Genomic DNA, 25,857 nt, shown 5'->3' with positions numbered 1-25,857 from the left:
CAGACCTATAGTAATAATGACGATAACAGACTGCTGTTGCAGCCCTATAGCAAAGAAATCAACAAAAAAGAAAAACACTGGGGAGTTTGAAACCACGCTGGTGGAGAAGAGAGCTTAGAAAAATCAACACCACTTCACAGATTCATTTCTTTATTTATTTTCAGCTTTTTATACAACTTTGACTGGATTGAGTTTGTTAGTTTTCTTCTATAAGCATGTATGAAATACACTTCCTAACTGGGATTCTAATATACTGATTAAATATATATACACACACACACACACAGAGCGCTGTACAGAGGTAGGCTGTAGATCTGTGTGTAAATTTTAATTGATCTAAATTATAAAGACACAGAATGCTGGTCTTTTTGGAGAGATGGTTTTATCATAAGGGTTGATGCATTTGACACGGCCGCTGACCGCCCTCTTGCTGAATACAGGGGTGGTTTCAAGACGTTACACTGCAGGCTGTGGAAAATAAACAAATAAACATTTCAAATCCATATCGAGGGCTAATAATAATAAACACTGTATACAGTCAAACTGCAATGCAGTCCTGCTATCCAGTAAACAGCAAGACTGGAAACTCCTATCGCACAGCAGTGTGATCCGTGCCAGGTTTTACTACCAGCTTGATCAGCCCCAGTGTGTCTAGCTAACAAGCTCAGGTGTGTGTGATTATTAAACTCACAGTGAAACCAGGACTGGATCACAGTGCTGTGCAGCGGGAGTCTGATTCCCGTCCCTGGACTCTATCTTTCTGTATTGAATTCTTCCTTTTGTTTCTTCTACATTCAAAACACCACTTGAGTTTTTCCTGCACCTGCTGTACAAGTAAGCAAAAGTCGCTTTGGCCCTATTTGCTCATCGGCCGGTGAAAAATCCTCTGAAAATTTTTGAAAAGACGGAGAAATCGTCTTGCAGGCAGGAGTCTGGCAGCGTGTCCGTGAACTGCGCCGAGGCACCTGGGAAGAGAACGATAAAACAGAAATGAATAAAAAACACAAAAACACCAGAAGAGAAGAAAACAGGACAAATAAAACTTCTTAAAAACTGAAACTGAAAACGAGAAAAACAAAACAAAAACGATTGCAGCCTGTACAGACCCTCTCGCTCTCCGTCTCGCTGGTCTGTCCGGGTCCGAGTCACTGTGGTCTCTTCGTTCCCCTGGCTGTCTCTCACTGTGCGCCTCTCCTCCACCGCCTGCAAACAAGGACAGAGAAAACCGTGACACTGAGGCAAGCAGACCAGCGTGTGGGCTCCAGTGCCTTCATCAGTGTTATTATTGAAACTAGAAGAGACCGAGTCAAGCAGACCAGCGTTTGGGCTCCAGTGCCTTCATCAGTGTTATTATTGAAACTAGAAGAGACCGAGTCAAGCAGACCAGCGTTTGGGCTCCAGTGCCTTCATCAGTGTTATTATTGAAACTAGAAGAGACCGAGTCAAGCAGACCAGCGTTTGGGCTCCAGTGCCTTCATCAGTGTTATTATTGAAACTAGAAGAGACCGAGTCAAGCAGACCAGCGTTTGGGCTCCAGTGCCTTCATCGATGTTCACCACAATTAACGAACCATAATAACAATAAAAAAAATACAGAAAACATGATTATTATTATTATTATTATTATTATTATGATTATTATTATTATGATTATTATTATTATTATTATTGGTACAGGAAGCGTGTGTTCATGTTTGACGTCGTCTTTGCGTACTCTGACCCTACCCCATCAGGACCCACGATCTTCATCACAGAGACGCTCTTGAAGAAGGATTTCATCTTGGGCTTGAGGATCGTGTCGAGACCTTCTGAAGATACCTGGGAATCGAGATCTGACGAAACAGAGCACAACAGCAGCATTATTAACGAGTCATTATTATTATTATTATTATTATTATTATTATTATTATTATTATTAATGAGTCATTTAAAAGACTCTTTATCCAAATGTGATCTTGTGCTGATTTTATTGTAATTTATAATTGCTCCTAGAACAATAATAATAATAATGTTGATGATGGATAATTCACCCCCTAGTCTCTGTAAGTCACTTTGGATAAATACATCTGCTAAATGACTAATAATAATAATAATAATAATAATAATAATAATAATAATAATAATAATAATGTCATGCATTGGAAAGGGAAAGTGCAGTGGCTGTGAGGTAGTTTTTTTTTTTTCTTAGTTTAATGTTAAAAACAGTTACAGTGATCAAACAACTGCATTCAAATAAGCAGCATGGCCAAACTTAAGTTTCCAAACTTTTGACTTGACCCCCCCCTCCCCCCCCCCCCATGACTTTAGGCATCCTGATTGAGGACCCAAACCCCCCACCCCATCCGAAATTCGGACCCCGGACATACCCTTGTCCTCCTTCATGGAGTCCGCCTCGTGTCTCGGATCGAACCCTCTCCACCTGTCCTCGTACTGAAACGACAGGACACTTGAACTGGATCGCTGATCTCCACAGAGTCTCAGAAAAGCAGCATGAAATCATCACAAACCCAAGCAGCTGTTTCTTCATTCACTCTGAACGGTGAATCAGCCCCCCGATCCACACCAGAGACCCTCGCCCTGATCGTGAGCCCCTGATTTCTGAGGAGAGCTCCATCGCAATAAAATCTAATCAATCTGTTCATGAGAACTATATATCTCTATGCAATGCACACTAGCATATTAAAAATAACCACAGATATACAGTACAGAGTCAGATGCATATTCACTTATCAAGGGTACTCGCATATACATATAACACTGTACTCTGAAAAATACTAATCAACACACCGAAGAAAAACGCTGTTGTTTTTTTTTCACTTTAGAATTGGGCTGCGTGTTCTTCACACGGGACACGAAGCCACGGTCGACTCCTCCAGACGCTGAACCGCGTTGCTAGTAATTGAAAAGGCACGATCGATCGCTCCTCACCTTCTGGAGAGGGGAGTCGTCCCCGGGAGGGGTGCGGGGGGCAGGGGTACCCCCTCCCGGAGCGGGGGTGCTGTCGGGGTGTTTGAGCATCGAGTCCCGGAGAGAAGCGCCCCCCTGACTGTGCGCCTCAGAATCCGGGGGTCCAATACTGGGGTGCTCTGTAGAGAGAGAGAGAGAGAGAGGAGAGAGAGAAGGAAAGAGAAAAGAGAGATGAGAGGGAGAGGAGAGGGAGAGTGAGAGGATAAGGAGAGAGAGAAGGGAGAGAGTGAGAGAGGAGAGGGAGAATGAGCAGAGAGAGAAGGGAGAGTGAGTGAGAAGGGGAGAGAGAGGAGAGTGAGAGGGAGAGTGACAGAGAAGGGAGAGTGAGTGAGAAGGAGGAGAGGGAGAGAGAGCGGAGAGAGAAGGGAGAGAGAGAGAGAGGAGAAGGGAGAGAGTGTTAATTCATGAATGAATGCATGCCTTATGCACAAATGATCATGCAGTCAATACCAGAGACTCAGGAAATCTTCCCTGTTATATTAAATTTTCTCTTGAACTGTTACAGTCATGATAACTTCCTGGCTAATTTGGGTTAACGGCAAACAAGTGCTGAAAAGTCATGAAACGGTACCGCGGTGTCGGGAGGGAAGCTCCGAGCCCCACGCCCCTCTGAACAGGTCATCCACTCCCCGGAGAAGCTCCTCGATCCCGAGTCTGTCGTGGAAGCGCATCCCGTCGGGATTATCCCTTCTCCCCCCTCCCCCCTCCGCTGAAGAACCGGTCGAATCCACCGTCATCCTCCTCCTCTTCATCATCATCATCACCATCGTCATCCTCCGAGCGCGTCATTCCCTCAAAGAACGGGTCCCTAAACACACAGAGAGACGCCGCTTGTACCCATGATGAGCACGCTGGAACTGAAAACCTTGGGACATGGTCACCGTGAGCAAACGAGCGACTGTCTAATTGAATTATTACTATTATTATTATTACTATTATTTATTTATTTATTTATTTATTTCTTAGCAGACACCCTTATCCAGGATGACTTACAGTCGTAAACAAAAATACATTTCAAGAATCACAGTACAAGTATTAATACAATTAAGAGCAAGATAAATACAATGACTTTGGTTCAAGCAAGTACAAGTGTGACAAAATACGATTCAATAATACAGCAGATAACCGTGTCAGTGATAGTTACATCAGGATATGATTAAATACAAAATACTACAGATTAAATAACACTTGGGACAGATTACAGTACTCTAAAGTGCAGCATTAAATGCAGTAAAATAGGGGGCCGATAAGAGCAAGTAAAGCGCATTTGATGACTTTAACAGACCACACCTGCAATTCAAAACAGTAAAGAGAAAAGGAGTGAGAATTTCAATCTCCGCTCAGTAATCAGGGATATAGAAACACCGCTTTGTGCTTCAATCAGGCGTCTTAAACCACTTCTAAAAAGTCTCCTGCGTTTTACCGTGTGTGGCTCTGTGCTCCTTTTCTCTTTACTGTTTTAAATGAATTGCATGGGCGGCCGATTAATGTATTAAAGTCGCTAACCTGCCTATTTTTACAAAATATTTTCAGTCACAGTAGTTTGATTTCATACGCACAGGAAATCAAAACTACAGAAGCAATGGGGGGTGTTCGCATAAATGTGCACCCTGGTGTATAATATTATATAAAATGATGCAAACACGGTGACAGATTTTTCTAGAACGATAAAGTTCTGTACCAGTGCCGTGACGTAATAAAATATCAATTAAGCAACGTTTTAATATCGCGCAACTGGTTATCGGAGCTGTATTATTATTATTAATATTACTATTATTATTTAAACTACAGGCTTGCTAAAATAAATAAATTGAATGTATATTTTTTAACACGTTGTAGTTTTCAATTTACAGAACGTAATAAACGCCTCTTACCTTCTTCTGTCTTCGTGGAAATTGTTTCCTGGGAAGCCAAAAAAACCTCTAAACAAATCAAAAACGCTCATTTGTTTTTTTCGTTCTCTCTAGTGTTTTGTTTGCACTTTATTACCCTGGTTTCGTTTTTGGATATTTCGTTTTTCAGGCGAAGGACCTTCACGTCGCTGTCGTTGCCACACTGCCGTAAAACCTTGCTTCTGCTGCTGCTGTCGCTGACGACCATCTGCCGGAAACCGACGCCAGGTGTTGTAAAAGCTTGGTGAGGGAATTGCGCGCAGGTGCCGTTAAATGACTTTGCAACTCGTAACTGTATTTTACTTTCTTTCTGAACCTAAAAAACACGGAACCCACTGATTTCAAAAACACATTTTTATTTACAGCCTGTCAGTCTGCAGCGTTGGGACTGTGGTGTGTGACAGACAGGGATGCCCAGTCTCAAACTAATGGAATAAAATGCGAAAACAGTTCTTTTTTTTTTTTTTTTTTTTTTTTTTTTTTAATTTTCATTTATTTATTTATTTATTTATTTCACATTTTTAAGGCAGCTTTGACAAGATTAACAACTCCCAAAGAGACTTAGCGCGATCTGTATTATTCAGACTGTAGGGGTGGAACTGAGTCAGTGCGTTTTCATTCTCTGAGCGTCATAATAATGAGACTCCCGTTGAAGAGCATTTTGAGACAGTCCAGGTTTTAGCATTCATGCAATGGGAGCCTTATTATTAGTATTAAGCTCATAAAATAAATGAATATCAAAACTGGCCTGGCTCAAACTGCTGTCATTATTATTATTATTATTATTATTATTATTATTATTATTATTATTATTATTATTCAGACAGAACGAATGCATGTAAAACCTGGACTGGTTCAAACTGCTTTGCAATGGGAGTTACTGCTCCCGCTAATATGTATAATAAGCTCACAGAACGTGTGTAAATCCTGGACTGGCTCTCCAGCTGCTCTGGGAGTCTCTGATTTATTCTTTGTGTTTCCAGCGCTGGCTCGGTTCAGGTTCTGGGATTCTTTCTGATCACCAGCGTGACGGGCCCGGCCGGCAGGGTTCTGATCCACTTCCAGGCCTCCAGTCGCATCATTCCCAGCATGCTGCGTCCTTGGACCTCTAGAATCTCATCACCGGGCTGGACCGCCTCCCCCGGACCTCCTGACAGGGAGAGAGAGAGACACAGCTCTCAGAGAAATCACTGCACACAGGGAGAGAGACAGAGAGAGAGAGAGACACAGCTCTCAGAGAAATCACTGCACACAGGGAGAGAGACAGAGAGAGAGAGAGAGAGAAAGAGAGAGAGAGGAGAGACTTACCCAAGAAGACCTTCTTGACAGTGATTGGCCGGTCGCCCTGACTCGAACCCTTGCCCCCCTCCAGACTGAATCCCAGTCCAGAGGAGTCCTTGTTCAGCTCCACGGTGACTGTCCCGTTGAGCTCAGCTGTAAACACAGACAGAGGGATCAACACTAGTCCAATAGGAGGCTTGGGGGGGCCACTGGTTAGAGAAAGGGGTCTTGATACCAGGAGGTTCCTGGTTCAAATCCCTGACTCACTGTGTGTGACCCTGAGCAAGTCACTTCACCTCCTTGTGCTCCGTCCTTCGGATGAGACAAACGAGGTCCTATTGGAAGTGACTCTGCAGCAGCAGCAGCAGTTGTTGATGATGCAGAGTTCACCCCCCTGGTCTCTGTAAGTCGCTCTGGATCAAAGCTCCTTGCTTCTCACCTGTGCCGCGGCCCTGCTTGGCGGTAGCGGTGCTGGGCAGAGCGAGGCTGGGGGAGGGGCCCCCGTGTGCCGGGTGCTCGCCGGCGCCCCCTTTCTGCAGCACCACGATGGCCTGGGCGGGTAGGCGGGCCTTGCGCAGGATCCGCAGCGCCTCGCAGTGGAAGGAGCCCCGCAGGCAGCTGCCGTTGATTGACAGCACGGTGTCTCCTTGCTGGATCGTTCCTTCCTGGGCCGCTATTCCGTGGGGGAAGACCTTGTGGACCTGCGAGAGGGGGAGCGGGAGGGGGGAAAGAGAGGGGGGAGAGCAAACTCCTCATTAATTCCTGGCTGGATCCCACAAGGATTCGCACCTGCATGTCTTCTGCGCTTCCTCCGAGTTCTGAAGTCATTTAGAATTCCTCCCCCTGTTAATTCACATGGATTTAATTACCCAAATTCATTCTAATGATGTTGTTCACATGTATAAAGGCATGCATTGATAACCTCTTACTTGCCCACCTGGGGAGCATAGAGAGAGAGAGAGAGAGAGAGAGAGAGAGAGAGAGAGATGGGGGATTGTGAGAGAGAGAAAGAGAGATGGGGGATTGTGAGAGAGAGATGGGGGATTGTGAGAAGTCTTATGCGTGTGATCGACATCATTTTTTGCAGAGCAGCATGGAATGAATTCGGCAGACTGAGGTCGTTTCTCCGGGCAGCGTGCGCCTCGGACGGGCCAGCGGCTCCACTCACCGTGACCGGCTTGTTCTGGTCGACGCCCCCGGCGATGCTGAACCCGAGTCCCGCCCCTTCCTCCTTGTGAAGGACCACCACCTGGACATCTGTCTCGCGCTGCCGAGAGGACAAGGAGACACGTCAACGAAGGGCTGAGTGCAAGACAAGCATCTGGTGGTGTTTACTGAAGTGTCAGGCGTGTTGAAGGAAGGTTCCAGGTTTATTAGCGCCGTGGTTCTAGGCGTATTTGAGGTGTGGTTCTAGGTTTATTAGTGCTGTGGTTCTAGGTATGTTAAAGGCAGGTTATATAGCTAGAATTGTGGCCAGAGCTGTGTAGGTGTATGGCAGGTGTGGTTCTAGGTGTTTTGAAAACATGTTCCAGGTGCGATGACGGCACGTTCTAGGTGTTTGAAGGCAGGAGTGCTGCAGCGTGTGATAGATGTGTTCTAGGTCAGTTTGACATGTTTTTTTGGACGGTTCTAGGTGTGTTGAAGACACTACCTGCAGGCTCTCGTCCCCCAGCTCCCTGACGTCCTCCAGCAGTCTGTCCAGCTCCTCCCCGGGGATGAGGGATACGACGGACAGGACGGACATGTTGGAGCTGAGGGACGCAGTGCGGTCTCTGGGACTGTCCAACCCAAATTCACGCAACTCAGCCAGGCTGCAAAGAGACGGAGGGGGAGAGGGGGGGAGATATACTGGGACATGTTCATCGACAATGTTGTATATTTTGTGGATGTTAAAAATAACATGAAGCTTATACTTTTAATTGAAACAATTATATTATATATATATATATATATATAAATTTGCTATATCAATTTGGTATATTAGTTATTATTTATCATAGTTGTTGAAAAATAACTAGTAAAACAACTTAGAAACAATTGTCAAGAGCTCTTGGAATAATAATAAACAGATAAAGGGTAAAGGGTTTAATGTTATGTCTGGAGTTTTCTATAGAAATCCATATTATATATAATATAATATATATCTCCTTCAGACACACACATCATATGTCATTGTTTAGTTTTTTTGTTATTGATTTCTATATTTATAGAAGTCTATGGCATCAATACCTATAAAACATGCCTTTAGTATTCATGTCTCTTAAAATAAGTCGATATTAAATACATATTCTTTTTAGCGTAAAGTAAAAGCTTAAAGAAAGAGCCGCCTCTCTATCTGAGTTCTTGTACCTGACAGAGAAGCTCCTGGCCTGGCTCAGCTCGCTGGGGGGGGTCAACACAGAGTCCTCCGAGTCAGAACCAGAACCATCGGACTGGTCCGGGGTCCACTGCGACAGGGAACCGGGCCAGCTTCCCAAGCCAGCGGGATCAAGCACCACCGGAGACGAGGTCAGAAGAAAAGAGGGGGTACCCAGCTTCTGTGACCTCAACACAGAGCCTGGGGTAACCCCAGCCCGACCCGGCTGGACTGAGGAGGACTCTAGACTCAAAGCCGCCTTGTCGACTGGTCCGGAATCCGAGGAGACGCTTGGGTTGTCGTTGGCATTGCGTCGCGTGTCCCGGTTCTTGTTGGGTTCCGCGGAATCTAGAACCACTTCCCGGTCGGATTCCGATCCGGAACTGCTCTCCTCCTGCTCCACGGTGCTCGCATCCGAGAATTCGTCGTCTTCTTCCTCCCTTGCGGAGCGCGCCCCGAGAAGATCGTCTCCCCGGGACCCCGCTGTCGATCTGGGATCCGAAGGCTGGGAACGTCCCTGGTTGGCGACTCCGTCATTTCCTTTCCCGGCGTTCCTCTCCTTCCGGGACTCTCCGTTGGCGGTGAAAGGCGGGATCTTCCTCTTCACATGGCCGTCGAGAGAAGCTGTCCGGATCACCGACGTCTCCCACGGCTTCCTCCCTCCCTTCCCCAAATCCGTATTGGGGGTCTCCATCCCCGGATGCCAGACCGCCCTGTCAGAGAAACTCTTCTTCAGAGATGAGACCCCAGCCGGGCCTGGCTTGCCCTGGTCTGGCTGAGCTGGTCCTTCTTTTCCAGTCCGGTTTTCCAGCATCTCAAAACACTTGATCCGATTTTTGACCGACAAACTCCTGACTATCACAGCAGTCTTCTGGTCATCGCTTCCAGAACCTTCCCGTCTCCTCCTCTCCGTTCCTCCAGGCGCTTTCCTCTCGTGATCCCTCTCATCCGGTCCTGGAATCGACGCCGGATCTCCCTGGATGTTGCCCAAATTCCTCCCGGTTCTGGAATCGCTCCTCCTCGGGGTTTCAGAGCTCCGGAGCTTCAAGTGCTCCGTGGACTGCCCGGCTGTCTTCTCTACCGGCTCTGGCTTTGCCGACGTCATCTTCAGCGGCCCGTGTCGCTCCACAGCTCGGCAGAAACTGAGCTTCGGGCTCTGGTTGACGACCGCGACGGCTTTCACGGGCTTGCCCCCGATCTCTCTGGGGAGTCCCGGACTGGATTCAGCCCGGCACAGAGCACTCGCCACTTCCGGTTTCCTCAGTTGCACTTTCGCGCTGCTCCGAAACCAGTCCCGCTCCTTCACTGCCCCGCCCGGCCGCCCCCCAAACCTGAGGGTCGTCGAAGCATCGCTCCTAAAAACGACCGTCCTCGTGTTGACCAAACCCTTTCCGCCGCTCCGCTGATTCGAACCCGGGTTCCCTCCGTTAGCACCGACCCCCAGCCCGGGGCTTTGACCCTCCAGGTCTGGGACACGAGATCCAGAGCCCCTTTCATTTGCTCTAGTCGAAGCTTCGTCATCCCCCAGTCGGATCTTGCTTGCACCAGTAATTCCAAACCCAACCCTTTGCTCGGCTGTTGGTTTGACAGGTCCGGCTGTCGCAGGTGCAGAAGGCTGTGATCCAGTCTTTCTTGGTAAACCTTCTTCAGTGGTCAAGGCGCTAGGCTGTGGTCTGCTTAGGTCCATAATGTGATTAAGCTCAGAGCTCCAGCCCTTAGCTACACGTGCGATGCTGTCTTTTGGACCTTCTGGATGTCCACACCGCTTCTTTACAGCGGCGATTTTCTCAGCAGACGGTTTCCGAGGCACGGGGGGTGCCGGTCCCTTTCCGAAGAAGCCGGACTTTATTTCCGTTCCGGATCGGGATTCTCCGTCGGCGCCCAGCGACTCGAAGAAATCCCGACGCAGCTGCAGGCTGTTCCTCCGGATTTCGGGGCAAGATTTCTGAAATCCCAGAGGCCTGATGGAAAACGGCTGGGGATTCCCGGCGCCCAGAGAGCCGGGGTTTGAGGTTTTCGGAGACGAGGGGACCTCCTCCTGGTCCGTGGGAGGGAGAGGCGTAGCCGCTGGGACGGGGAAGGTCTGGGCAGAGTCGTTCAGCAGCGGGAGGGAATAAGTCTTCTCACGCGAGTCCATCCTCTTTGGGTTTTGCTTTGCTTGTGGGACCTTGCATGTGCAGACACAAGCGCCTCATAAGATATAAAGGATGGTTCGATGGTTAAAGAAAGGGTCTTGATACCAGCAGGTTCAAATCTCACTGTGTGTGTGTGTGTGTGTGTGACCCTGAGCAAGTCACTTCACCTCCTTGTGCTCCGTCCTTCGGATGAGACGTAAAACAAACGAGGTCCTATTGGAAGTGACTCTGCAGCAGCAGCAGACTCACTGTGTGTGTGTGTGTGTGCGTGCGTGTGTGTGTGTGACCCTGAGCAAGTCACTTCACCTCCTTGTGCTCCGTCCTTTGGGATGAGACGTAAAACAAACGAGCTCCTATTGGAAGTGACTCTGCAGCAGCAGCAGCAGCAGTTGTTGATGATGCAGAGTTCACCCCCCTGGTCTCTGTAAGTCGCTTTGAATAAAAGCGTCTGCTCAATGATTCAATAATAAAGACGCTTTGTGTTCAGTGATTGAACTTGTGTTGTATTCCAGAGACTGCATCCAGCATCCAGCGATAGATCTTACACAGCTGCGGGAGTCCGCACTATGAGTCTTCATCGGATTTATGTCAAATATAAAAATATAGACTCATATCACATATAGAAATATATGCATATATTAATTGTTTATATTTTCCAGTGTTTTTCCCGCTAAGATTTTTTTTTTTTTTTTGGTTTTTAATTTAAAACAAAAAATCTAATTTTTCAAAAAAAAAAAAAAAAAAATTCACAGCAGGATTTTATTTTTATTAAATTGTCCTGGAAAAACGTTTTTTTTTCAGCAGAGACGCATACATATAGGTATGTAAATGAATATCTATCTATCTAAAAATACATAATAAATCTAAAAAATATATATGCTGGTTTAAATTTCCAAAGGCTTAAGATATGGCCGCTTCTGCTTGCATTCAAGAGTTTGAAAACACTTTTCAAAAAGGCAGGCGTCCCTCCGACAGCAAGAACACACGTGAATTCCATTCAGACCTTCTAAACGATGGTTACGCCATTCGCAAACCCAGCGGCAGCGCTTCTGTTTCCTTTTCATTGGCACAGGGATCGATACATATCTGGAATCCTAGCTTTGTTTTTAAATTGAGTTATTTTCCTTCTTCCTTCCTTTTCCTGTTTTGACCAAACCCTGAAATCAGAAAGTAATTTAAAGAAACAAACTCAGTAAATCAGACACAGGTTACTGGGTGAAGCAGCAACTCGATTAAAAAAAGACTGTAATTACAGTGTAATTATCCAGCTAGGCTTGAGCACAGCGCTGTTATATTATAGCTTCATATATATATATATATATATATATATATATATATATATATATATATATATATATATATATAACACCGAGGAGGCGAAAGAGCAGGGTAGTGAGTCTGCAATCAACAACACAATTCAAAAATAAAGAAAATACTGGACTGTTTTTTTTTGTTTGTTTGTTTGTTTTTAGTTGGGAAGATCCTGTGTTGTACAAAAAACAGACAGCTAAAAGAAAAAAAAAGGTGTTTTCACAAAAACAAACCTGATGTAAAAAATAATTTAAGTGTAGTTTCGACGCTAGTGTGGTGCCATTAAAATGGCACGGTTATGAACTTGTCATATCGTCGTGCTTCGATAACAGCACGTCTACAGGTGTCTACATGACGTCACGCTCACCTGCGCTACGCTGCTGAAACAAACACACGTTTAACTTGTGATAGTCTTACCGGCGGTGTGTCGATCTGTCTTTTCTCGACGCTTACATTTTAATTACGCTCCCCCTGTCCCCGGCCTTTGAGAACAGAAGTCGAGCCAGAATCACCTGCATTGTTTAAAACATGCAGCCAGTGGCAATACCAAACCGGTTAAACCATTCCCTCTATAAAACAGCCGAGAGAGAGAGAGAGAGAGAGAGAGAGAGAGAGAGAGAGAGAGAGAGAGAGAGAGAGATGCAAAGAGAGAGAGAGAGAGAGAGAGAGAGAGAGCCAGAGAGAGAGAGAGAGAGAGAGAGAGAGAGAGAGAGAGAGAGAGAGAGAGAGAGAGAGAGAGAGAGACCCGAAAACAAAACGCTACCAATGAAATCAATAAATAATAACAGCGAAGTGGACCGTTCCCATGCGAAACTGTCCCTCTGCGCTTCGCTTCGTTCTCCCACTCCCTAAAACCACCTTCCTGTCTTTAACAGCGCTCACTGTCTCCTTCCTCTATTCTTTTGATTTTTATTTTCTTTATACCTGCAAAAAACCTGAATAACCCGTTGGGGAGGCACCAGTTCATCTCCATACACACACACACACAGAGAGATATAAATAAATACCGGCCTGAATGCTTGCCGACTGAACAATGACAAGATGCGCGTTATATTTATTTTGAGCGATCCGGCCCTCTGAAATGTCTTTATAATATACAGCACTAGACCCTGATATTGATGAGATCCAGCCCTCTGAAATGTCTTTATAATATACAGCACTAGACCCAGATATTGATGCGATCCAGCCCTCTGAAATGTCTTTATAATATACAGCACTAGACCCTGATAGTGATGCGATCCAGCCCTCTGAAATGTCTTTATAATATATAGCACTAGTGATGCGATCCAGCCCTCTGAAATGTCTTTATAATATACAGCACTAGACCCTAATAGTGATGCGATCCAGCCCTCTGAAATGTCTTTATAATATACAGCACTAGACCCTGATAGTGATGCGATCCAGCCCTCTGAAATGTCTTTATAATATATAGCACTAGACCCTGATATTGATGCGATCCAGCCCTCTGAAATGTCTTTATAATATACAGCACTAGACCCTGATGTTGATGCGATCCAGCCCTCTGAAATGTCTTTATAATATACAGCACTAGACCCTGATGTTGATGCGATCCAGCCCTCTGAAATGTCTTTATAATATACAGCACTAGACCCTGATATTGATGCGATCCAGCCCTCTGAAATGTCTTTATAATATACAGCACTAGACCCTGATAGTGATGAGATCCAGCCTTCTGAAATGTCTTTATAATATATAGCACTAGACCCTGATAGTGATGCGATCCAGCCCTCTGAAATGTCTTTATAATATACAGCACTAGACCCTGATATTGATGCGATCCAGCCTTCTGAAATGTCTTTATAATATATAGCACTAGACCCTGATAGTGATGCGATCCAGTCCTCGGAAATGTCTTTATAATATACAGCACTAGACCCTGATATTGATGCGATCCAGCCCTCTGAAATGTCTTTATAATATACAGCACTAGACCCTGATATTGATGCGATCCAGCCCTCTGAAATGTCTTTATAATATACAGCACTAGACCCTGATATTGATGCGATCCAGCCCTCTGAAATGTCTTTATAATATACAGCACTAGAGCCTGATATTGATGCGATCCAGCCCTCTGAAATGTCTTTATAATACACAGCAGACCCTGATATTGATGCGATCCAGCCATCAGAAATGTCTTTATAATATATAGCACTAGACCCTGATAGTGATGCGATCCAGCCCTCTGAAATGTCTTTATAATATACAGCGCTAGACCCTGATATTGATGCGATCCAGCCCTCTGAAATGTCTTTATAATATACAGCACTAGCCCCTGATATTGATGTGATCCAGCCCTCTGAAATGTCTTTATAATATATAGCACTAGACCCTAATATTGATGCGATCCAGCCTTCTGAAATGTCTTTATAATATACAGCACTAGACCCTGATATTGATGCGATCCAGCCCTCTGAAATGTCTTTATAATATACAGCACTAGACCCTGATAGTGATGAGATCCAGCCCTCTGAAATGTCTTTATAATATACAGCACTAGACCCTGATATTGATGAGATAGTCAGCCATCTGAGATGTTACATTCTCGTCCCTGATATTAAGAGAAACTGTAATTTGATCAAATACTCGTCGATTGCAATGCAAAGCGCATTTGCACAACCCTAAAGCCACAGAGAGGAAGCAGCGACATTAAGCGCAGTTTCCTCGCTAAGATCAGGGTTGTAAGCCCGCTGTTTATCCTCCTTTTACTGCACTTTTGAAATACTTGCACGTCCACCTTCAGCCACCGCGTCGCTGATTAATTGCATCAAGTTCCCTGTCTGTGTATCGATTTGATAACGCACAGAGTCCGGTACTTTTTTTTTTTCCGACGAAGTTCTCGAACTCCATAGGAGTTCACACACACGGTTGAAGAAATGTCTATATAAATTAATTTAAATAAGTGTGATTATTATTATTTTTTAAAACATGGAATAACGCATTTCAGAGTCGGTCTCCCCCCTCCCTCTCTCTCTCTCGCTCTCCTCTGCAGCTGCTTGGTTTAGACAACGCCATCAGGTTTCAGTTCAGTTCAAGAGGGCGTTTTTTATTTGATTTATTTATATATAAACAATTGCGACGCTTCCCTCTTATTTTAAATCACTTTAAAACACAACTATCTATAAAAAGTGCCTCAATCTAAAAGAAAAAACACACACACGCAGGAAAAGCCTTACCTGGATCCACGGGAGAAACGAACAGGTTTCTTTCCACGGAGGTAAACGTTGTCGTTTGAAGTTCAGTTGCTGTTTCGTTAGCGTCTGTCGCTCGTTGCTGAAGCCGACAGATAAGCGCGCCTGCTGTTTCCTGTCGAGTGGTCAGGTGGCTCAGAAGACTGTCTCGTGGTTTTTCTAACGTGCACATTTTTTTTTTCTTTTGCAACAGTTTCGCTCAAAATCTTAAAACAGCACCCGAGCACCTTGCCTAACACGCGACACACGCATCCGGTTTCCGATTGCAGCTTGTGTTTACAAGAATCTAGGGTGCGCAAAACAGAAAGCATGTATTTATTTTATATAAAATGCACAGGTTTTGGAAATTGCAAAACTGGCAGAGGGTGTGTGAAGCCGTTTTCAGATCGAAACACCTCCCAACTCCTCTCCAGCAAGGCTGGGGTGACTCGCTGCCCTGTTTTCAGATAAAACCAGCGATTCTACCCAACAGCCCATGCATGACGCTCAACCCTTCACGACCCGTTTCATAACCCTAGCTAGGGCAACGGGGTCATAAAATTGGATGAGATTGCCATCATCCAAATGTTCTTTGGTGGGATGGAAAAAAAAGACTCCCGTTGCATCGCAGTTTGATCCATTCCAGGTTTTACTACTATGAGCTTGATTATCCCCAGTGTGTCATTATTAAAAACTCACAGTAAAACCAAGGACAGACTGGGGCTGACCAAGCTGGTAGCAGTAAAACCTGGAATGGGTTAAACTGCTGTGCAATACGAGTCTTATTTCCATGCCTGCAGGGAACACATTTGGATCAAACCTTTAAAATCCTGTTCCGTGCACCTCACTGCAATTTTAATAAAAGTTTGCATCAATTCTATCTGTGGGGCGCACATGATCCCTTGTACCTCAAAAAGGAATAACAAATCAGATTTTGTTTAGGACAGTTTTACTCATGAATTAGGATGCCTTCAAAATCTATAAGGGAGGCACCAGTATCAAATTTTGAGTTTTTATATAAAATGTAATCTAACAAAACGTAGAAAGTTTCTAAAGCATGGATTGATTAATACGGCAAAAAAAATAAATACAAAGTCTAATCGAAGGTGAAAAGATAAACTCGACACTTCATGAGCTATAAAAATGAACATACTGTACATTAAAATAAAATACACATCCTTAAACAAAAAAAAAACAAAACACACAGTCTTCAGGCACTTGGAGGCCGCTATTAAATAAAATGATGCTCATCCCTTTGGGGCTTATCTTTAGTTTGTAAAGAACGATGTTTTTTCCAGACTGAAGCATCTAGGAACGCAAAATACAGAACTCCTGAAAATAAAGCAGCATACAGTTCCAGCGAGAGTCAAACGAACACAGAAAGCAGTTTATCCCGTGATTTGTATATATATATTTTGTAAAAAGTTAATCATCCAACGATGAAACTCTTTAGAAATAATAATAATAATAATAATAATAATAATAATAATAAATGCTCCAGATTCTGGGTAAGAGAAATGAACAAAGAAAGCGACGACAGTACTTTGTGTTTTTATATATATATACAAGACAGTTTTATCCATTTAAATTTAGAGCACAGTACAAAAGAAAACACTCTGACAAAGTCGTAATACAATGCTGTCCATATCAATCACTTAATCTCCTAATAAGAGGGAGGGGGGTGGGGAGGAGGAGGGGCTGAACAACAACAAAAAAAAAGCTTTATTATTCAGGTTTCGTTTCAAAATGCATAATCTGAATGCAAAAAATTAAAACCGAGAGAGAGTGTGGTTTGGTAGGTAGGCAAGTACTTGGTGGGGGTGGAACTGAGAAAAAAAATTTGAATACAAAGTCTATATTACATACAACAGTAAAGGTCAGGGGGGAAAATAACAAACCAAAAAAAACGACCCGCAGAGCTCGAATCTCACTAGTTCTGATCTTCTTTTTTAAACTTTGAAGACGGATTCTCTCTCTCGTCTTCCTCCTCTCCCCCTCTCTCTCGTCTCAGTTGGCTCCCCAGTTGTAAGTGTTGTAAGCTGTCTTGTTGAGCTGGGATTTCTGTTGGATGGAGCTCACTTGGCTGCGCTGCCCAGTGCCACTCTGAAAGAAAGAGAGAGAGAAAGGAGAGAAAAAGAGAGAGAAAGAGACACACGACACATTAAAACAAACCCATCCACTGCTACAAACCAACTTTAAAACACACAACTATGATTTCTTTTGATTTGTGTGTATCAAAAGAAACAACGAAATATTGCAAAAAAGTCTACCGGAAGGAAGCCATAATAGCAATACAGTATTTCATGCTAGATTTCGAAATGGCACTTTTTTTTCATATTCTTTGCTTTGTATTGTGCAGTGCTTTTCGTATGAAAGGCGCGGTATACAATCCGATGTGATTTTTATTACCTGCCCGTCCTGTTGCATGTGGTGATGTAGGATCTGGGAGTGCTGCTGCTGGTGGGGAGCCAGGATGTGCATGAAGGGGGCGGGGGGGTACCCTGCGGCCGTGCCAGGGTTCATGGGACCCCCGCTGCCCAGAGCGGAGGGCAGGTTGAAGGCGGTGGCTGGGGTGCCGGTGTGGAAACCCTGCTTGTCGAACGACTGCTGGAGGAAGAAAAGCAGGGTCAAAAATCAGCAGACATGGTAAAAATGTTAGATTTAACTGAAGTGACCTCATCAAACCTGCAAGAAATGGGCAGCTGGCTCTTATTAATAATAATACACACCTGTGTTTTTGTGTAGACTGAGCCGGAGATATCAGGTACCCCTGTGTTACTCGATGTCACAGAAACACCTGAGAGAGAGAGAGAGAGAGAGACACATGAGTCAAGTAGAGCGCGGTCTGCAAACCAAAGGAGGGGCAGAAATAACTCAAAACTAAATTAAATACACAGCCCCCCCCCCCCCCCGTCCGCACTCATCTTAGACTGATGACGTTCAAACGTTCAAAAACTACTTAGAAGTGGATTACTGTTTATAGGATCTGCTTACTAGTTTAACTGTTCTGCAAGATTGGGAAACATTAATAAACTATATAAAATCACCGATGCACATAAATAAATAAATAAAGAAAGAAAGAGTGGGAAAGTATGCGAAGCAGGCAAACCTAACTATAGAAAAAGAAAACTAAAAACAAAAAAATATATCTCAGCAGCAACACAAGGACAGACAGAGACACAGACCGGGAAAGAGGGGACAGATGAAGGGAGGGTAGGAGAAAGCAAGCAAGGAAGCAAGCAGACAGCGGTTGGTGGTGTGTCTATTTGTATTTGGGACGGGAGCGTTGGTGTGTGTTACCCCCCCCCCCCCCCGTCCCGTCCCGTGAAGGAGAGCGGAGGTGCACTTACCGGCCGTGGGTCCGGTGATGGCAGAGGCAGAGGCAGGCTTGCTTTGCACAGAAGCAGAAGCAGCGGCGGCGGCAGCAGCAGCAGCAGCAGCAGCGACAGCAACGCTATATCCACCCTTACAGAAATCCCCTGCGCCAGGACCATGGCTCAACTCCTCATAGCCTGAAAACACACACACAGACCAAGCCCGGAGCGTCAGAGAGGAGAGGAGGAGGGGGGCAGCAGGGATGGGGATGGGTTCAGGCAGGGGCAGTAGAGGAGAGGGAGGGGGTGATGGTGCCAGACAGTGAAGGGGGGGGGGGCTGATTTTAACATGCAGGCACAAAATTAAATTCCGCCCACCCCCCCCCTTTGCCAGGACTGTGGCTCAAGCCCACTTAGACTGAAAACAGACACACAGCCAGACCCCTGAGCACCAGAGAGGAGGGGGAGGGAGCGGGGGGGGGGGTTCTCATAGGACACAATGTAAAAATAATTAAATAAAATACAAAAGCCAGCCGCAAGCAACAAAAAACCCCTCCCTCAAACTAGAACCAACACATTAAGAGTTCAGAAGAGCGTTGTGGCGGCCGACAGCGTGGCGCTGGAAGGAGGCGCGGCTCTTACCAGTGCTGTAGGCGTGGGACCCGTAGCCGCTGGCCTGCTGGAACGGCGCGGCCGATGCGTTGACATTCACCGCGTGCTGCTTCGAGGAGGTAGGAGCCATCTGGAAGAGGAGGAGGAGGAGGGGGAAAATAAAAACACTGAAACACTCAAGAGAGGAAGCGCCACGCTCCCCCCCGTCCTTCAGATGAGACGTAAAACAAACAAGCTCCTATTGGAAGCGACTCTGCAGCAGCAGCAGCAGCAGTTGTTGATGATGCAGAGTCCACCCTCCTAGTCTCCAAGTCGCTTCGGATAAAAGCATCTGCTGAATGACTTAATAATAAGAATCATTGTAACCGAGCGAGAAATTCTGTGATCAAATTAAATCTAAATTCAGTTGTTTTTTTAGCTGTCAGACGTCTTTATCCCAGGTGACTCACACAGGTGTTACAGGGCAGCACAGGGTTACAATGCAAGCTTTATATTTAAAATAATAACACTACTAGAATACAATATGAACTAGGATGCTATGTATAATAATAACACTACTAGAATACAATATGAACTAGGATGCTCTGTATAATAATAACACTACTAGAATACAATATGAACTAGGATGCTCTGTATAATAATAACACTACTAGAATACAATCTGAACTAGGATGCTATGTATAATAATAACACTACTAGAATACAATCTGAACTAGGATGCTATGTATAATAATAACACTACTAGAATACAATATGAACTAGGATGCTATGTATAATAATAACACTGCTAGAATACAATCTGAACTAGGATGCTCTGTATAATAATAACACTACTAGAATACAATCTGAACTAGGATGCTGTGTATAATAACACTACTAGAATACAATATGAACTAGGATGCTATGTATAATAATAACACTACTAGAATACAATATGAACTAGGATGCTGTGTATAATAATAACACTACTAGAATACAATCTGAACTAGGATGCTGTGTATAATAATAACACTACTAGAATCCAATATGAACTAGGATGCTATGTATAATAATAACACTACTAGAATACAATATGAACTAGGATGCTCTGTATAATAATAACACTACTAGAATACAATATGAACTAGGATGCTCTGTATAATAATAACACTACTAGAATACAATATGAACTAGGATGCTATGTATAATAATAACACTACTAGAATACAATATGAACTAGGATGCAGCCAGTTAGGATCACAGCAAGTTATATCTACAGTGACATGTTAGCAGTGCAATAGTGCAAGGATAGCGCATCAGCTGAGGATCCAGCAACGTGGTGCTGAGGATAAAACAGCTGGGTTTTATATTTATTTTTGTTTGTTACTGGTTTCATTGGGAGAGCAATGCAGTTCAACCAGCCACGGTTTTGCAAGGTCAGGTCGCATCTGGTAAGCAGCTCTGCAGTTTCTGTAGCATAACACTGTCCCCCCTTTTAGGCTACGGGGTCAGCCAGAAAGGGTCTACTGGTATGCAAGACTCAAGCAGGTAAGAGATAGAAATATACACACAAAGTTACATTGGAAATTAAATTAAAAAAGGATCCACTGCTGTGAACAGTTTAGTGTTTAAATGTTAAAATTCAGAGTTCTAAATGTTTAATCAGAAATAGACGCTGGCTTTGTATAGTAGGGATGAGACTAAGACTCCCATTGCAGAACAGTTTGATCCATTCCTGGTTTTTGCTACAAGTTTAATAAGACACACCTGAACTTGTTACCTATACATACACTGTGGTGTATATTTAGACTGACAGGCAGATCAGGGCTGGGATTAAGACTCCCATTGCACAGCAGTGTCACCCAGTCCAGGTTTTACTGCTACCAGCTTGATCAGCCCCAGTGTGTCTAGCTAACAAGCTCAGGTGTGTAATAGGGGCCGGGGAGTGGGACTGGAGACTCACAGGGAACATGGCGGGGCCGTACTGGAAGGTGTTGGGGAGCCCAGGCACCCCGGTGTAGTAGGGCAGGCTGGTGTAGCTGTAACCCGGAGGCAGCGCGGGGTTCAGGAATGTCTGCTGGGCGCCGTGGTGCTGCTGAGTCTGGTTCTGCTGAGGCTGAGCCAGCGTGGTGGCCGGGGACGGGGAGGAGGCATCGCCGCGACCAAACTTAGTGAGGTCACCTGGGGACAGGAGAGAGAAATTAACACACACACACACACACACACATACACATACACATACATACACACACAATACATACGAAATACAAAGAGAGAATGAGAGGGAGAAAGTGGGAGAGAATGAAAGAGGAGAAAATGAAAGAGAAAGAAAACGAAAGAAAGAATTGAAATACAAAGAAAATGAAAGAGGAAGAAAGTGGGAGAATGAAAGAAAATAAACCAAAGGAAAGAATGAAAGAGGAAGAGGAGAAAATGAAAGAAAGAAAATAAAGAAAATGAAAGAGGGAGAAAGTGGGAGAGAATGAAAGAAAGAGAATAGAGAAAATTACAGGGAGAAAATGAAAGAAATAGAGAATGAATGAGGGAGGAGAAAATGAGAGAATGAAATAGAAAGAGGAGAAAATGAAAGAAAAAAGAAAGGAGAGAATCTCTTTAACCTCGCTCTCGTCTCCGCGCTGGGACGGAGCTGACTGCATCTTGATCCACAACCAATAAAATAAAACTCAAACGCTCGTCTTTCACTGCCAAAATGTCCCGTGTTACATTCAGAAAGAAATGTTAATATATAAAACGAAGGAAGTTTGACGACGGGACTAGAAACCGAGGTCGTGTTAAAAGGGGGCTCCCCCACACCCCCACCCCCTACCCCCTCCCCGTAACACAATAACACACGGCTCACGTCCTCCGGGTTAAACACAAACCCCACATCACCACCGTCATCCCCTTCGCCATGCCTTGAAGACCTGGATGTCAGGTCTGCAGCTTGGGGTCTGTTTAATCCAAGTTCTCCAGGCTGTTTTTTTTTTTTCTGTAGCTCTTTTGGTCGACTCTCTTACCAGGATAAGGGTTGCTGGTCAGGCTGCCGTCTCTCCCCGTCAGCGCTGTGGCCTGCGTTGCAAAAGGGATGCTGTAGTAATCCTGGGGAGATGAAGAAACGAGGTTTGATTTATTTAACGAGACACACGCAAACACACCCTGAATTTCAAATGTCTGTTTAAAATCACGTCAGTATAAAATATCAAAGCCACGTCATGCCTCACCCCAGCTTAGTTTGTTTGTAAGCTGAAGGTGAATCCAGCTTGGACATTGTAAAGCCTTAATTAATTGTCAGGTATGGATGCATGTCGGGGATGGAAATAAGACTCCTATTGCACAGCAGTGTCACCCAGTCCAGGTTTTACTGCTACCAGCTTGATCAGCCCCAGGGTGTCTAGGCAACAAGCTGAGGTGTGTCTGATTATTAAACTCACAGTGAAACCAGGACTGGATCAAACTGCTATGCAACAGGAGTCTTGCTTCCATCCCTATTATGGTGGAGAAATTAATAAAATAAAATACATCCCCTAAATTTGTGAGGATTAACCATGCATGCTAACAAAACTTGAACGCTGATTTCTGCAAAACGTTGTTTTTTGTTTTTTTTTTAAATTGGGAGAGCAATGCAGTTCAACCAGCCACGGTTTTGCAAGGTCAGGTCGCATCTGGTAAGCAGCTCTGCAGTTTCTGTAGCATAACACTGTCCCCCCTTTTAGGCTATGGGGTCAGCCAGAAAGGGTCTACTGGTATGCATTTCACATTATGAGGTTAACAAATCAGTTAAATTATTAATATTAATGAGTCATTTATCCAAAGTGATTTACAGAGACTAGGGGAGTGAACTATGCATCACCAACAACTGCTGCTGCAGAGTCACTTCCAATAGGAGCTCGTTTGTTTTACATCTCATCCGGAGCACAAGCAGGTTAAGTGACTTGCTCAGGGTCTCACACACACACTCTCCCTAGTCAGTGGCTGAGCCGGGATTGAACCTGCAACCTCCTGGTATCAAACCCTTTTCTGTAACCACCAAGCCTCAACAAAATCAGTTTAACTTTTAATAACCCAGGACTTGCTTAACGTCAATACATTACAGTAAAACGCACAGGGAGTTTTTTTTTTTTTTTGGTTTTCCGCTCCCAAAGCAAGCGAGCATAGTTCTCGCTCTGGAATATTATTATTATTATTATTATTATTATTAATAATTCATACTTACCAGTGGAAACCTGGTCTGCAGCATCTGTAAATCGTCATAGCCATAGACCTGAGGCTGGAGAGGAAAAGAGAAGTTAAAACAAAGAGATACTTTATTCGTGTTTGTTCATATAAAACTGAAATAAAAAATAAAATCACTTTAGAAAAATATCATGCAATGGAAACCCATGCATAATTCACATTCTACCATACAGACTAGCGTTTCCCTCCTTCGTTAAACACTTTGATGAGGCACTAGGTTTATTTAAATCTTTCTGGCTGTAATACAGGAAAATAATTAAAAGACTTCTGTTTTTCCAGCCAATTCAAAATTACACAGCAGGGATGGCAATCAGACTCCCGTTGCAGTGTGATCCAGTCCTGGTTTCACTATGTTTAATAAATCAGACACACCTGAGCTTGTTGCCTAGACACACTGGGGCTGATCAAGCTGGTTAGCAGTAAAACCTGGACTGGGCGACACTGCTGTGCAACAGGAGTCCGATTCCCAGCCCTGTACTGTACAGCAGTAGAACACACAGCTCCATCACTTGGTTTATTCACTTGGTTTATTCACACACACACACACACACACACACACACACACACAGTAAGGCCATGCTGACAGTAAACTGCACATATTATTATTATTTATTTCTTAGCAGACGCCCTTATCCAGGGCGACTTACAATCGTAAGCAAAAACATTTCAAGTGTTACAATACAAGTAATACACTGTAACCCCTTCACAGGTTTAATAAATGTAGGAGGGATCATTGCGTCTGAAGATCTGGAAGATGAAACCCCGCCGGGTCAGTCTCGTCACTGGTGTTCCTGCACACAACACTACGGGTCACCAGGACGGCTCAGTCCCACAGCAGTGGAGAGATTGCTGGTGAAACTTACTGGATAAGCATGGAGCAATCCTGGAGCCATGATGTAGGGGTTGGGCAGCAACGGAGGTACGCCAGGAGGGAGATTTGGAGGCGCTTTCCCTAAAATACACAAGCAAAAAAAATGTTTATATATATTATAAAATATAAAACACGGGCAGCAGTGTGGAGTAGTGGTTAGGGGCTCTGGACTTGACCGGAGGGTCGTGGGTTCAATCCCAGGTGGGGGTGACACTGCTGCTGTATCCTTGAGCAAGGTACTTTACCTAGATTGCTCCAGTAAAAACCCAACTGTATAAATGGGTAATTGTATGTAAAAATAATGTGATATCTTGTAATAATTGTAAGTCGCCCGAGAGAGAGAGAGAGAGAGAGAGAGAGAGAGAGAGAGAGAGAGAGAGAGAGAGAGAGAGAGAGAGAGAGAGAGAGAATATACACATAGCCTCAACCAAGCTTGTATTAAATAAAACCTGGAATGGGTGAAACTGCTATGCAACAGAAGTCTTGCTTCCATATCTGATCATTTGCTACTGTATGTAACTATGGACAAGAAACTGAATCTAGGTTACATAAGCAGACATTTAGAGAAAAAAAAAAAAAAAAAGTGCCCGGGCGTTTGAGTTCACGCCAGGGTCAGGTTTGGACTGGAAGCTGTTTAACCCCCACAGTGCTGACCTGACACGGGTGCGAGGGAGCTGCGCGAGGACCCCTGGATGGGACCGGAGTTTCCGCTCAGTCCGATGCCCAGGCTGCTGACCGGACCCAGGCTGGACGAGGCCACGCTGACCGCCTGGGGCACCGCCGACACACAGCTGGACACGCCAGCCACGGCTCCGGAGGAAGAGGAAGAGGAGGAGAAGGTGCTGGACGAGGTATGAAGGACCGGCTCACTCTCCACGCTCGCGTGCTGCTGGGAAAGGAAATCAATACATCATCATTATTACTATTATTAATTAATCATGTAGCAGACGCTTTCATTCACTAGGGGGTGATTGAAATTGATAGACAGACAGTCATTGGTTGAAGGAGGTTTATAGCTGATTTTATAGAGAAGACAGCAACAGTATATTGGTGGTTAACAGATACATTTCTCTGTGATTCAAATGGTAGAAAACAGATCTATGCATCACGATAATGCGATTAAAAGAACACTGTTTGAAAACCGCTGAGCCGAGGGGCAGAGCTCCAGATTAGGGTTCAAGTCATTGATTAAAATGCACTCTCCTATTTAGAAAAAGGAGAATGTGTTTTTGGAGGTGCAAGATGCAACATTACCTTGAAGGTCACGTGTATTTCCGATAAATACTGCACATGCTTTAATGTTAACTTTGCAGGGTATGCATCAAAACCACAGCCTTGCATTGGAACTGTGGTGATAAAATGAATTGGGAGAGCAATGCAGTTCAACCAGCCACGGTTTTGCAAGGTCAGGTTGCATCTGGTAAGCAGCTCTGCAGTTTCTGTAGCATAACACTGTCCCCCCTTTTAGGCTACAGGGTCAGCCAGAAAGGGTCTACTGGTATGCAAAGACATGTACAAAACGTGTTCTAAAAAAAAAAATGAGCACAGATTTTTTTTTTTGCATGTTAACTTAATTCAACAAACCAGCGCATTTTGAAATGATGTTGAACTGAAGATGCAACTAACTTTTTTTTTTCTTTATAAATGGTTCACAGCTGTATTAATTGAAGTTTGCTCAAAATTAACGTACCGAGCTCGGGGATTAAAATATATAAAAAA

At 44.4% G+C, this 25,857-nt stretch overlaps 3 protein-coding genes across 15 annotated transcripts in view; all 3 read right to left on the bottom strand.

Annotated features, from left to right (window-relative positions):
• Positions 1-141: 141 nt before the first annotated feature.
• LOC117971847 (HCLS1-associated protein X-1-like) lies at positions 142-5,058 on the bottom strand. 2 transcript variants are annotated; one of them, XM_059007488.1, is made up of 8 exons: positions 4,841-5,058; positions 3,538-3,774; positions 2,928-3,085; positions 2,366-2,429; positions 1,725-1,831; positions 1,107-1,203; positions 824-965; positions 142-468 (listed from the first exon to the last, which is right to left on the bottom strand). In XM_059007488.1, exons 2-7 carry the CDS (start codon positions 3,737-3,739, stop codon positions 865-867), a joined length of 729 nt encoding a protein of 242 aa, XP_058863471.1. In that variant the 5' UTR covers positions 3,740-3,774; positions 4,841-5,058; the 3' UTR covers positions 142-468; positions 824-864. The 2 variants fall into 2 exon arrangements, with proteins under 2 accessions (XP_058863471.1, XP_058863470.1); XM_059007487.1 differs by having other exon boundaries at positions 142-965.
• A 171-nt stretch (positions 5,059-5,229) lies between these two features.
• On the bottom strand, positions 5,230-10,837 carry LOC117395573 (pro-interleukin-16). The gene is made up of 6 exons (XM_033994550.3): positions 8,489-10,837; positions 7,791-7,950; positions 7,308-7,406; positions 6,579-6,840; positions 6,167-6,292; positions 5,230-6,008 (listed from the first exon to the last, which is right to left on the bottom strand). Exons 1-6 carry the CDS (start codon positions 10,630-10,632, stop codon positions 5,854-5,856), a joined length of 2,946 nt encoding a protein of 981 aa, XP_033850441.3. The 5' UTR covers positions 10,633-10,837; the 3' UTR covers positions 5,230-5,853.
• Positions 10,838-16,664: 5,827 nt separating this feature from the next.
• Positions 16,665-25,857, bottom strand: part of ubap2l (ubiquitin associated protein 2-like) — a 30,210-nt gene continuing 21,017 nt past the window's right edge. For 3 of the 12 annotated variants that reach the window (XM_059007474.1, XM_059007473.1, XM_059007477.1), the window contains 10 exons: positions 24,793-25,027; positions 24,131-24,219; positions 23,248-23,301; positions 22,052-22,133; positions 20,998-21,215; positions 19,086-19,185; positions 18,480-18,641; positions 17,859-17,926; positions 17,539-17,736; positions 16,665-17,232 (listed from right to left, as the gene is read on the bottom strand). In XM_059007474.1, coding sequence (XP_058863457.1) covers positions 17,137-17,232; positions 17,539-17,736; positions 17,859-17,926; positions 18,480-18,641; positions 19,086-19,185; positions 20,998-21,215; positions 22,052-22,133; positions 23,248-23,301; positions 24,131-24,219; positions 24,793-25,027 — 1,302 coding nt within the window. In that variant the 3' untranslated portion in view covers positions 16,665-17,136. The remainder of the gene's footprint in view (positions 17,233-17,538; positions 17,737-17,858; positions 17,927-18,479; positions 18,642-19,085; positions 19,186-20,997; positions 21,216-22,051; positions 22,134-23,247; positions 23,302-24,130; positions 24,220-24,792; positions 25,028-25,857) is intronic. The other 9 variants (XM_059007475.1, XM_059007485.1, XM_059007479.1 and 6 more) reach the window with 6 other exon arrangements.

This window comes from Acipenser ruthenus, chromosome 35 (assembly GCF_902713425.1).
Source record: "Acipenser ruthenus chromosome 35, fAciRut3.2 maternal haplotype, whole genome shotgun sequence".
Lineage (NCBI taxonomy): Eukaryota > Metazoa > Chordata > Actinopteri > Acipenseriformes > Acipenseridae > Acipenser > Acipenser ruthenus.
Note: the sequence above shows the minus strand (reverse complement) of the source record. Positions and strands in the feature narration are given on the sequence as shown.